The 13159-nt window shown below is 38.8% G+C and overlaps 1 protein-coding gene across 1 annotated transcript in view; it reads left to right on the top strand.

Annotated features, from left to right (window-relative positions):
• Positions 1 to 334: 334 nt before the first annotated feature.
• Positions 335 to 13159, top strand: part of ABCD3 (ATP binding cassette subfamily D member 3) — a 96766-nt gene continuing 83941 nt past the window's right edge. Inside the window, exon 1 of the mRNA XM_022553304.3 lies at positions 335 to 529. Within this exon, the coding sequence (XP_022409012.1) occupies positions 420 to 529 (110 nt within the window). The 5' untranslated portion in view covers positions 335 to 419. The remainder of the gene's footprint in view (positions 530 to 13159) is intronic.

Raw genomic sequence — 13159 nt, 5'->3', positions numbered from 1 at the left:
GCCCGCTTTTCCAGTTCGTGTGAAAGCCTGCGCGTGTGTGCGCGCGGAGGTAGGGGGTAGGGGTGAGCCAGGGGCGACACACTGACCCAGCAGTAGCCAGGAGCAGCAGAGGGAGGCCCAGGGCCGTCTCCGAGCCCGCGTTCCCAGAGACCCTGCGAGGGTCCACGCGTGCTTAGAGCGCGTCCCGGGACCTTTCCGGCCTCTGTGGCGCCCGCGCGCGCTCCCCACGAGCCAAAGTCCGAGGTGGGCTCCGGCGCGCGGCCGGTGCGGCGGCGCGCGCCAGGGGGCGGTCCTGCGCGGCCGGCACTGCCCGCCCCCAGCGCGCTCCTCTCCTCCCAGTCTCCCCCGCGCTTCCTGCGCTACGGCAGTCGCCGCCGCGTCCCCGTGCCTGTTCCCGTCTCGCTAGCAAGGGCTGTGCCATGGCGGCCTTCAGCAAGTACCTGACCGTGCGAAACTCCTCGCTGGCGGGGGCCGCGTTCCTGCTGCTTTGCCTGCTCCACAAGCGGCGCCGCGCCCTCGGCCTGCACGGGTAAGAAGGCCCGTGGCCGCGCCGCCTTCCCGGGCCCGAACGTGAGCTCCCCGCGCTCTCTTCTTCGCCCGGCGGACGAGTGCCTTTGCCCCGCGGGGTCAAGCGGAGAGGGGGCCGGCTGCGGCCGCTGTCAGGCTCCAATGTCAGGATGTCCGGTGTCCCCGCGGCGCGGGCGTCCCCCGTGCTCCCTGCGCTCCGCCGGCCTGTCCGGCTGCTCACTCTGCCCCCGGGTGTGCGAATCTTTTTCCTGCGCTCGCTAGCAAACCCGTGCCTCTGCCCCGAGGCCGTCGCCCCTGATGTCCTCCCCTTTCTTGCATCAGCACCACCACCTCCTTTTTGCATCAACTTTATGGGTGTATTCTTGTTTTGCCATCTCATCTCCTGACAGACCGTGGATTTGCTTTGTGGACGTGTATGTGTGATTTGAGGAAGGGGATTGGACTCACCAGACTGGAGGCTGTTGTCTAAGTCATTGGATGAGTGAGGTTTGGCACCATTCCTTAGCAGTTGCTGTTGAAAGTCGCGAGGATGGTTTGTGTGAACTATCTTGGGTCCATTTGGCAAAGTTGCTTTCTAAAGTGGTGTCCCTTTCGAGTTGGCCAGTGAACGCCCTAGCATTTCATCGGAAAAGCTGAATCGGTTCCGAGGTATTTGGAGGGCAAGGTTCGTTTCCCTGACTCGCAGGTGGAACGTGAAAGTGTGTTCTAGATAAGGGTCCAGATCCCTTTTGATTATATTCCGCTGCTTCTCCCTCGAGAATTTTAATGTTTAAATTTAACTTTGGGAGATTATAAGATTAGAGAAGGAAGAGAGAGAATTGAGTTACTGTTGTGGCGTTACAAGACATAATTTTTTATTTGCTGGGAGTCACTTTCCTTCAGCAAATGAATGAGAAAAGGCTACTTCCAACGCATTCTTGCTACTATTGGATATTTCATATTAAATCTTAGCATAGTGCTTTCATCCATTTTACTTCATTTCTTTGGGCAGGTACTGTTGCCTTCTGTTTTGACTTGCCTAATATATCTTAGTAGTAGTAGATTTTGGACTAAAACACTGACAAGTGGCCTTCCTTCCCATGAAGTTCTTACTAACCTTCCCCTGGCTTCTTTATCTTATTAGTCTGAAGCAGTGGTCTTTCTTTTCCTGCCTAAATCTGCTTAACAAAGTTGAAAATGATTTGCTTCTTTGTCAGGACAGTACAGTACCTATTCACTTTTCCTCTCTTCAGTTTGCTTTTAAAATGATTTATTCTGGAAAATATAAACAAAATTTTCTGTTAGATTGTGTGCTTTCTGATCTCCCAGTTGCCAATGAATGGAAATTATTTGTTATCTGGGAATATGCCAATAGAAAATGCTGAATGCTATAAAATAACTTTGAATTACATTTTTATAGAGAAGTGTTTTAGTGCATAGAACAGGTGTTTTAGTATGGGAGAGGGGGATTTGAGGACAGCCCTAACAGCTCTGGCTTGCTTTTATGATTTTTTTAATTAAAAACTTTGTTTTATTGGAGTATTACATAGTTGTAGAAAAATAAACGTAAGTGTAGAGCTTGAAGAGTTTTCACAAATAGAACTCACTCATGTAATCATCACCGTCATCTGCACCCAGATAAAAATATTATCAGCAACCCAGAAGCTCTTTTCAAGTCCCTTCCAGTCACAGCTAAAGTAGTTACTGATTAATAAGGCCATAGATTATTGAGCGAGGGAAATTTGAAACATAATCTAATGGGAAATAGTAGCAATGATAGCAAGATGGTATAATGCAATCAGTTTTATTAAATAATTTAAGTGTTTATTCATTATTATATAAAATGCTTTACAAACCTCTTCTTGAGAAACTTTGTAAACTTTTTGGGGGATTAAATTATGCAACAGTTAATTTACTGAACAAAAGATTGTTGTTAATCTTTTGCACTGGCAGTAGTGAGGAAAATCTTTATTTTACACGTCAGTTTGTGGGAGGAGAGTGCAAATTATGAGCAGATAAGCATGATGTTTAAATTACTGAGGTAGAATGGTTGCATTACTATAAAACCATTAAGAATGGTGTCAAATCTATCTTTGTAGATAATATACTTCCATAATCATTTGGATATCTTTCAGTTGCTATCTTTGGCATCATAGTTTGAAGATGAGAAAATTCTAACTTTATATTTTACTGGCTTTTCGGGTGACTGTGGTAACAGGGCGAATTAATTTTACTATCTGGTGCCTAATGAAGGAACCTGTGAGTGCTTGACCTTTATTTGTCTATGCTATTGACAGTAGATTTGTCTTAGAAGATATTCCTTAGAACCAGATAGTTAATCAAGATAATAAAATCACTTTAAAAGTTACAGTGTCATTTTATTCCAGACATTGGGAGAATGAGTAATTTAATGTTCCGAATAAGTTTTTAGTTACATATGATTTGACTGGGTCAAATTTACTTTTTATTATGGAAAATTTCACACATATTCAAAGTAAGCAGAATAGTATAATGGACCTCCTGTACACTTCACACAAGAAGTACCATTAACATTTTACCATTCTTGTTTCTTATAGCTCCTTGCTCCCCACCCCTGATTTTTACAGATTTTTAGGTAAAATTTATATATATTGAGCTGTACACATCTTGTACATTTTTAAAATAAATGGATACAATAGTATAACACATCCCTTTCATAAATTAGAACATTTTCATCTCCCCAGAGAGTTCTCTTGTATTCATTCTACATGACCACCGTACTAACCTTTTTCAGCCTAGTTTTGCTTAATCATACATCTTATTTTGTTTGTTATTATATGGGGAATAGTGGAATCTTCTTACTCATGGATAAAGGAGACCACGTATTTCAGTTCAAAGGAAGTATGTTTCAGAATGTTGTATTACTAGGTGCTATGGGATGGAGAGGTGTGTGTGTGTGTGCGTGTATGTGTTACACATACATTAAAAAAATATATGGCATCTTAAATGTGAATTAGTTAAAAATGTAAGGTGATGACAGTGCAGTGTACAGACAGTCATATATTAAAAATTCTGAGAAAGAAGAGATTAATGTGTTTGGGAAGAGTTAGGGAAGGTTTTATGAAGGATGTGAGCTAAGCCTAGAAAGAGGGTAGGAATGAATAATGAGATAAATTGAATGTCAGTAGCAGCCCTTATCAGATTTTTGTTGCATTTTATGGGAGGAAGAAGCTTGGTGGTACTCTTTCAGTCCAAACACAAATATAATCATGTTATTTCTTCATTAAAATCTTTCAGCTATTCTAAAATACAAAATTCTTAGCATGAGTGAATGATGTTCACGATCTGGTCCTTTGCTACTTCGACTCAGCCAGCCATAATGGAATTAACACACTCTGGGTAGGACAGGCTCTGCCCATCCGTTACAGTCTTATTGTAATCACTGTCATCCCCACCACTTCTTCCCACCCTCTGATGTTTATTTTCCTTCAAGACTCAGTTCAGTTAGCACTTTCCTGTCTTTTCGTGATCTCCAAACTGATGTTGTTGTCCTCTGCTCTCAGGCTGCTCTAAGCATTCCCCTACTCTAGTTACCACTCTGTATGGTAGTTTCTTTTCTTGGCTTCTACCTGCATCAGACTGTGAGTTTCTGGAGGACATGGACTGAGTCATCTTTAAATTCCTAGTTTGCACATGTCATAGGATAGACATTCAGTAAGTATTTACAGGGTGGACAAATGATGTAGGATAGTTGAAGAAATTTTTTTTTTTTTTTTTGCTGTACGTGGGCCTCTCACTGTTGTGGCCTCTCCCGTTGCGGAGCACAGGCTCCCAACGCGCAGGCTCAGCGGCCATGGCTCACGGGCCCAGCCGCTCCGCGGCATGTGGGATCTTCCCGGACCGGGGCATGAACCCCTGTCCCCTGCATCGGCAGGCAGACGCTCAACCACTGCGCCACCAGGGAAGCCCATTTGAAGAATTTTTAAGGGTAATTGTCTGACAGGCAGTTGGAGATGGGGTACTAGTTCAAACGTGAGTAAAGGCATTATCTTCAGAGAAGTGATAGTTGTGTACCTGAGATTATATAACAGGAACGGGGGGGTAGGGAGGGGTAGGAAATCAGTGGGCCAGTATTAGAAGGCAGGGAAGAGACCAGTCTACATTGCCAAACTATTTTATGATCTTAATAAAACCAAACAAAGAACAAAAACAGAACAAAGCAGTTTTCTTTCTCTTCCCATGAATGCTTGTCAAAGTTCAGATTTCTCTTCCTGGATTTCAGAACCTTCCTTTATCTGGTCTCACCTTACCTGGCTAATCTTTTATTCCATTGCCTGCCAGTGACTACTCTCTGTTCCAAATAGGCCAGTTTCTGCACTGTTTTCTGAACAGGCCACACTCATTCCTGGCTTTGGAGCCTTATTCATGATATTAGCCATACCTGGAATATCTCTTCCTGTATCCTCTGTTCTTCAACTCTTATCCTTTAAGGGTTACGTCAAGGTCACCTTTTCCATGAAGTAATTTTAAACAACCCCTTTTTAATCTTATGAACCATGTATTTAGGTGCTTTTCTTTTTTCATCTATTAATTGTTTGACTGGGTATGATCTAGTTGTTAGCCATCGGAGTGTAGCCATGTCCACCAGCTTATGGGGTCCTCCTTTGTCATTTTTCAAATCCCCAATCTATAGATGGTAGGAATAACCAAATATTTTTGGAGAGTTTCAGGGAGCTTGTGTTTCTCTTAGTCATGCCTTACTTCTATGCTTCTGCTCTATTTTAGAACCCACTTGTATGTTGTCTCTTGAGCCTGTCATTTTGGTATCTGCCTTGATTCCTCCAAAGCATCAGTCACAAAGCAGTATTTGTAGTAGAGCTTTACTGAAAATTTGGGAGTAGTGGCAGGGATTATATTGCAACATAGGGAACAGCTTAAAATGGAGAAGTTCTTTTATTTACAAGTTTCTTGTACATTCCCACTGTTGGAAATTTGTTGTCTGTTTTCCCCTGAGCCTCAGCCCTGTGGCCTGTTGCTGGGTCTTTTCTGTACCCCTTGGATGTTTCCATATCTCTAGCTTCTGCTCCCTGTACTCTGTCCCCACTAACCTCCCTACAGCTTTCCTGCATACTGAATTCAGCTTTCCTTCTTGAGATCTGCCCCTTTCATATCAAGCTTTAGAAGGGGCTGGCTTCACTTTTCTCAGTTTCACAGGCCCACTGAATGTTCTGCCAAGTACAGGCGTGTGTCAGGTGAGGGGCTGGAGTTGCATGAGACCCTTAGGTTGAACCATGAGTGGATGTTGTAGGGTTCATCGCCATATGGATCCTCAGAATAAAAAGGAGATGCTTAAGCAGCTATAGGTAAAGAAGGCCTTGAAGGATTTGCCAGGAAAAGCAGCTCTATACAGAAACCAACTGATGCAGGTCATGTTCTCAGAACTGTGCAGCTGTCTGTGGTATGCTGGGGGTAACTGGGTACTGACTTTTTAATTATTATAATTAAACTTCTCAGCTTTGGGCACATTAGCATCATTGGCCAGGCATTCCATTTTAGGGCTTTTGCAGTTGCTATTCCCCTGCCTGGAATTCTCTTTCCCCATACATCCTCACTGTTTTCCCTCCCATTTTTCTTAGAGCTGTGGTTACTGTTTGTTTTAAATAACAATTTTTTTCTTGCTACACATGTAAATGTTGTCTCCTGAAGTATATTATGAGCTCTTTAGGAGCCGGGCACCTTCTATATGCATGGGTAAAGCAAGTCTTAGAAATTTATAAAAATAGTATCATTATTTTATAACCTGCTTTTGACAGTTAACAATAGAGTAGAAACATTAAAGACAATTTTAAGAAATTAAAAATCATGTACTTTGGTGTACAACAGACACTAACACAGTATTGTGAAGCAGTTATACTCCAATAAGATCTATTAAAAAATCATGCATAATGTCATCACCATAACACACATATTGTTTTATTTTTATTACCTTTTATTATTTATATGCATATATTTTTACACAGTTATATACATGGTTTGCTATTTTCATTTAAAGCATAGACATCATTCCTGTGTTTCTACATGAACCTCATTACTATATTTTAAAAGAAATATATAAATACTCCTTTGTGTGACTATATCATAATTTATTTTACCCTTAAATATTTGGTATCTAGATTGCTTCTGTTATTTTTACAGATAATACTGTGTGTGTTTGTGAGTGAACATTTCTGTCTCTGCTGAATTATTTCCTTGGAATAAATTGCCAGAATTAGGGTTAATGAATGAAGGTTATAAGCTTTCTTTAGTTTTTGTGGAAAAGGAAAACATAAACGTTCTGGAGCTACACAAATTCCACATATTACTTTTTAAGAATTGTGCCATAGAATGCTATGAATGAGTGCTAATATAATTCTCTAATCATCATTAAGGGATGTTTGAATTTTTTTGGAGGGGGAACTACTTTAGAGATGTAAAATAATGTTTCAGGATTATTTTAATTTCCAAGAATGCATATTTTTATATGCAGAAACCTGTCTTTATTATGGAGGCACTCAGCATAGTATAAAACATGGTCTTTGGTGTTAGATATGGGTTCAGGTTTTTATTCAGCCATCTGCTAGACCTGTGATCTTGGTCAATTTACTCAGTCTCTTTCAGCCTCAGTTTTCTCATCTGTAGAACAGGGATAATAGTATTTACTTAATCAGTAGTTGTGAGGATCAAATGAGAAAATGTCCTAACTCAGTAGCTGGAACAAAGCTCAGTAAATAGAAGATAGCTTTAGATTTCCCTGTGCTTGCCAAAGGACAGCAAAACATCCCATTGTTATGTACTCAGTAACTATTGAGCCTTCATAAAAATTTCCTCAAATATGCCCACGAAAATCTCCCTAAAGAAACCTTTCAAATTGATAGACTCATTCAGAGTTGGAAAGTATTTAAGTTACTTTTATGTGACATGGTTTCAGTCCTCTCTGTTTTTTCAGTTGTTGCTTCCTGAATATGATACTCTATTTCTCCACCCCTTAAAGGGAGGTCTGAAACTGAATTCATTATTCTAAGTGTGGTCTGACTGACAGAATGGAGTGGGCTGTTACCTGCTTTGTAAATCCAAAACTTTTGTTAAAATAGGTGAGGTTACATTCATTTTTGTGACAGTCAGTATTCTTCACTCATATTTTAGCTTGCACAATTGTTTTCCCTTCCTTTCCCCTTCTTAGCTTGCTGTGTTTGATTTTTTTTTTTTTTTAAACCTGGGTGTGGGTATTTACAACTTATCTTTGTTTGGGCACATCACTTTCTCCTAAATTTTTTTTCATCATGCACATTAAAAAAACAATTTATTGGAGTATAGTTGCTTTACAGTGTTGTGTTAGTTTCTACTGTATAGCAAAGCGAATCAGCTATACATATACATATATCCCCTCTTTTTTGGGTTTCCTTCCCATTTAGGTCACCTCAGACATTGAGTAGAGTTCCCTGTGCTATACAGTAGATCCTGCACATTTAATTAGTATTCTTTCTATATATTTTGTCAATAAGTTATCGGACAGGACTAAGTATAGAGCAATGTATTTAGGTCACTATAACCTTTCTTTTAAATGATACCTTTTGGGGGTTGTATTGGTTCTCATCTTTAACTTACCTGGTACCTTTTCACACCTTTCCTTCTGGTGATATTTGGCACTCTGACGGTAGGGCTAGGCATTTGATCCATACTGGGCCAGTCAGAATCCTTCCTCCTCTGTGATGTTTCTGCTGTGGAGTCAGTGGGAAATGGTCTTCCTTTTTAGGTCATGGATGATGAATATCACCACCTTCTAATCTGTTGCAATAAAATATAAACTGGAATTATTATTATTTTATTGGCCTTACCACGCAGCTTGCAGGATCTTAGTTCCCTGACCAGGGATTGAGCCCATGCCCACTGCAGTGGAAGCATGGAGTCAGTCCTAACCATTGGACTTCCAGGGAATTCCCTAAACTGGAGTTATGAAGAAGAAAGATAGGCGCTCTTTATAATTTTCTTTAGAGTTATATATGGCAAATTAAATTTTATGCAAAATGGGTACTGTATTTCCCTATTGTTATTTTTTTTGGAGTGATTTTTTTTACAGAATGTTAGAGTTTTTATAAATGACATTTGTAGTCATTTCTACAAAAAATTAGACATAAGGCCGTTGCTTAAGAATATGGCTTTTGTCATAACATTCTTTTTATGAGGAAATAACTTTTGTTTTAGGCATCTCTTTTAAGAATATAGCCTTCCATAAGCATTAGGATAAAATGGTCTGGATAACTGATGGTTGCGCTCTTCATTGGGAACTATTATGCATATTAAGATAGTTTGAAGCCTTGTTAGATAAAACCAGTGAGTGTGGTAAAGGTGTTTTTTAAAAAAAAACATGCATTTGTTGTTTGGCTAATTAGCAGTCCTGAATGATTGCAATTAAATTAATAAAGTATAAAATTGAAAATAAAGCTCATCAAAGCATTCAGCTAATTTGGTATCTGTGAATAGACGTAACAGTCTCACATACCACTGTAATGGTACCATAATAATAGACATAAACATGGGTTGTATGATTTACTCTCTGCTTAAGAAGTTACTGGCATTAATTTAGTGCCAATAGTTATCTGTTGGCATTAAAAATAAATGTACTATGCGGAATGAGGCAGCTTCTCTAGGTAAATCATAATTTGGTTATTTAATCAGCATACTGTGTCTGTAGGTCGCTGCATGTTGCTCTTTAAAACATTTACACTTTCATAAACCTGTGAAGTAAGCAATGAGACACATAGTGTCTCCTCAGAAGGAAAAAGTATGGTCCTATAAATTTATCATACTTTAGTGAGTAGGACGTTCTTACATTTCAGCTTCTCTGAAATTAGGATGCAATTTACAGCCGACGCATCTTAGCTTTGATTAATATGGTATTGGCATATTGTTACATTTCCGTTGTACTGTGCATGTTTTTAATTTGCTTATAAAAATGCTTCTTGGTAATTTACATCAAACTCAATCTTCTGACTCCATATTCAGTGTTACTGTCATTCTTTCTTCATTATATCTTAGAGGTTAACTTAAGTTAACTTAAGTTGAGGTAGAATCAGATCTTTTCCTCATTCCAGAGCAAGGACTGGAGGAAGTAGGGTGGCAAGGGAATCAATGAACCACTCAAAGAAAGGGACCCAAAGATCATGCACTAACTCACAAAACATCTCGTGCTTGCTACATGTCAGATGCTGGGTTTATAGAGATGAAAAAAAGGTCCTATTCTCGAGCGTTGGGGGGTATGATACAAGTCTGTACCTTCATTCAACATTTAGTGCTAGGTGCTGAGAACACACAGTAGTGAATGAGAGTAGGTCTGTTTCCTAGATGGATCCTGTAGTGAGAGAAGACAGAACCCATTTCATTTTAGTTTTGTATTGGGCACTTGGGAAGATTAAAAATTAAATAGGCAAGATTTTTGCTGTTAAGAAACCCACAGACTATTAAAAGAGGGAATCCTGTGTCTGGACGTTTCACACCAAATTTCTAGTCAAGAAAAGAAACTCCTGGTATATTTTATTTAAAATATTATTCTCCATTTACCTGTGGTACAATTTTGTTGCATCAGGAAATTAGATTTAAGGTGTTTTCAACTATGGTATTCATTTTCTTTTCCCTGCAGTAATGCCCAAGATGTGTTTAGTAAAACAGTGGAGGCACTGGGGGAGGCAAGTGTAGGACAGAATCAATGAAAGGATCCCATTTTTAACGTATCAGATAATTTCCAATTTAACTATTGATGAGTGAATACATTTCTCTCTGTATTTTATCACCGGCTCAACAAAATAGCTACTTCCCCTTACTTCAGTGAAGAAACTTTCAATGTGGAAGGAAATACAATGTTTATCCAGTACGTTCTGTTGAATGCTTCTTGTATGTCTCTAAGCTAGGCATTGAGATACCAAATTGATGGACATTATTTCTAACCCCTGTCTTGTGGAAATACAAATATATAGAAAAGTCGTACAAGTCAGTATGACTAGACCTGTGGTCTAATAATAATTCTGTGGGAGGGAGCACTGAATTGGGAATGTTTGATTGTTTTGGTTGTTACCTGGGGAGGTTTCACTTTTGTGCCTGATCTTAAGAGATAAGGCGTCTAGGTAGAGAAAGTAGCATGAGCAAAGGCATGGCGTTAGTGGAGTTACGATTTGAGAAGAAGGGACTGCAAAGACATGAAGCTGGTAACCTTACTATTAACTATTTATTGAGCACTTGCCATATTATAGGTTCTAAATATTTTGCATTTATTCCTGACAACAGTCGTTTGAGATAGTTGTTTTATTATCTTTATTTTATCGGTGAGTAATCAGAAAGGTAAAAATGGTACCTGATTATAAGAGTTCTTACGTTTGAATTAGCCATGTGGAGGGTAAAAGACAGAATAAAACATTTTTATAGATCCTTCAGATATACTTAGATTTGTAACCAAGCAAGGCCTCATGCGCCCCTGGACAGAAAGCCAAACTCTTGACAGCAGGTGTTTTCAGCAAAGTAAGGGTTTATTGCACGGCGCCAAGCAAGAGAGAGAGACAAGCTTCAGATCCACTCCATCTTGGTCTTTGAGTTAGGGATTTTTTTTTTTTAAGGGGAAGAACGAAAGCTGGGGCTAATCATCATCTTGTGACATTTCTTCATCATAGTTTCGGGAGTCGGGATGTTCCGGTTTATGAGGCTCAGACCAGGTGGTCCATGGCTTGGGGTCCATTAGCTCATCTTGCCCTGGAGAAACAACCTGGGTTTGTGTGTTAATGATGATATATATAATAGCAATTTTAGCACATTAACGATGTTATCGACAGTAGCAGTCTTCGTCATCTGACTCTGGTTGATTAGTGTTCAGTTAGCACAGGATTGAGGTCAGAGGGGACAAAAAAGGGAATAAAGAATTGGATAGAGAGAGTAATCATAAACTCAGTAAGGGAACTCGGTTTCAGATTCAAAAGAACAGTCAAGAATCATTGAGGGGCTAAGAAAAAGTCTTACGTTAAATTCAAAGTTATGTTAATTGTTAGATTAACAATTTTATTGTAGTATATTAATTTTAAAATATAGTCATGGTGAAATACTCTTAAGATTTTTAAAACATTTTTATTGTATATCATACAGCAAATACAGAAAAGTGCATAAAACACGTATATAAATTAATGACTTTTTTTGTAACTGCCACCCAGGTCAAGAAATATCTTTGCCATCTACCCAGAAGCCACATGCCCCTTCCCAGTCGCAGCCCCTTCCCTGTACTGTCCTGACTTCTATAGTAATTACATTTTTGCATTTCTTTATAATTTTATCACCCAAAGGTGCGCTCCTAAGCACTATAATTCAGATGTGTTTGTGGGATTTTTTGTTCAAGTCTCTCTTAATCTATGAGTCTGCATGCCATTTCTCTTTCCCCTTTGTTATAGTTTATTTGTTGAAGCAACGAGGTGTTTTCACCTATACATATTCTGTAATTTGGATTATGCCAGTTGTATAATTTTTCTTCATTCTCTATTTCCTGTAAATTGCTAGTTGGATCTAAAGTTTAGATTTTGTTTTTATTTTTTGGACAAGAATGCTTTGTAGGTGTTGATGTGGTATAGTCTCTGTCACAAGGTGTATAATGTCTGGTGGTTTCTTTTTGTGATTTGAGCAGCCACTGATATTTGATACCTAGAATAATGAGTTTATTAGGTCTTACAAAATGGTGATATTTGAATTCGGTTATTACTTCATTTATAAGGTGGAATGCTTCTGTAAAAAGGAAGTTTTCTTCATCTATTTGGTTCCCCAGTGGTACAGTTCAGTTAGGAAAGGCAGGATGGATGTTTGCTTCTTTATTATACATCAGTTTCTTGTTATTCTCTGGAGGTGACCAATGAATTCTTCTTAAGTGTCATTATGAACCTAATGATTGACTACTTGTAAATAAGTAGTTAATGCTCTCTTATAGATGCTTTGGAGGAACCTTTATGAATGCAGTGAATCTTATAAAAATATGAAATGTGCCTCAGGTATCAACTCTTGCATTGGTTTTATTTCTATCTAAATTTTAGAATGAGCATGTTGGGATTTTGATGAGGATTTCATCTAATTTATAGATTAATTTCTAAAATTGGTTATAGTGCCCTTTATTTTTTGATCAATCTTGCCATGAGTTTGTAACGTGTCAGTTTTTTTAAAAATCTGACTTTCAGTTTTGCTTTACCTCTGTTGAGTGTCTTTTATTTCATTTTTATTTGCTTTTATCTGTATTCTTTATACTTCAGTTAATTTTGTTCTTTTTCTAATGTTCACATAGATGATGAATTTTCCATCTTTTCTAATGTATTCATTTAAGGTTATAAAGTTCTCTAAGCACTGTTCAGTTGCATCCCACAGTTTTTTTGATATGTAAACTCTTATGTTGTAAACATATAATTTGATATGTATATCATTCGTTTCAAATATTTTAAAAATTTCTTTGACCCATGACTTTTCACAAACCAAGGCGAATCTCTTTATTTATGTCAGTTACCTATTGTTGTATAACAAACCACCCCAACAGTTATTTTTCCCCCTTATTTCTATGGATGGCTGGGTTGTTCCTTTGCTTGTTTTGTTTGGGTTCCCTTATGAGGAACCCAGTAGAGGATTG

This window comes from Delphinapterus leucas, chromosome 1 (assembly GCF_059928025.1).
Source record: "Delphinapterus leucas isolate spDelLeu-1000000601 "Yukka" chromosome 1, BTC_Dleu_Yukka2, whole genome shotgun sequence".
Taxonomy (NCBI): domain Eukaryota; kingdom Metazoa; phylum Chordata; class Mammalia; order Artiodactyla; family Monodontidae; genus Delphinapterus; species Delphinapterus leucas.
This window is presented reverse-complemented; position numbering and strand designations above follow the sequence as displayed.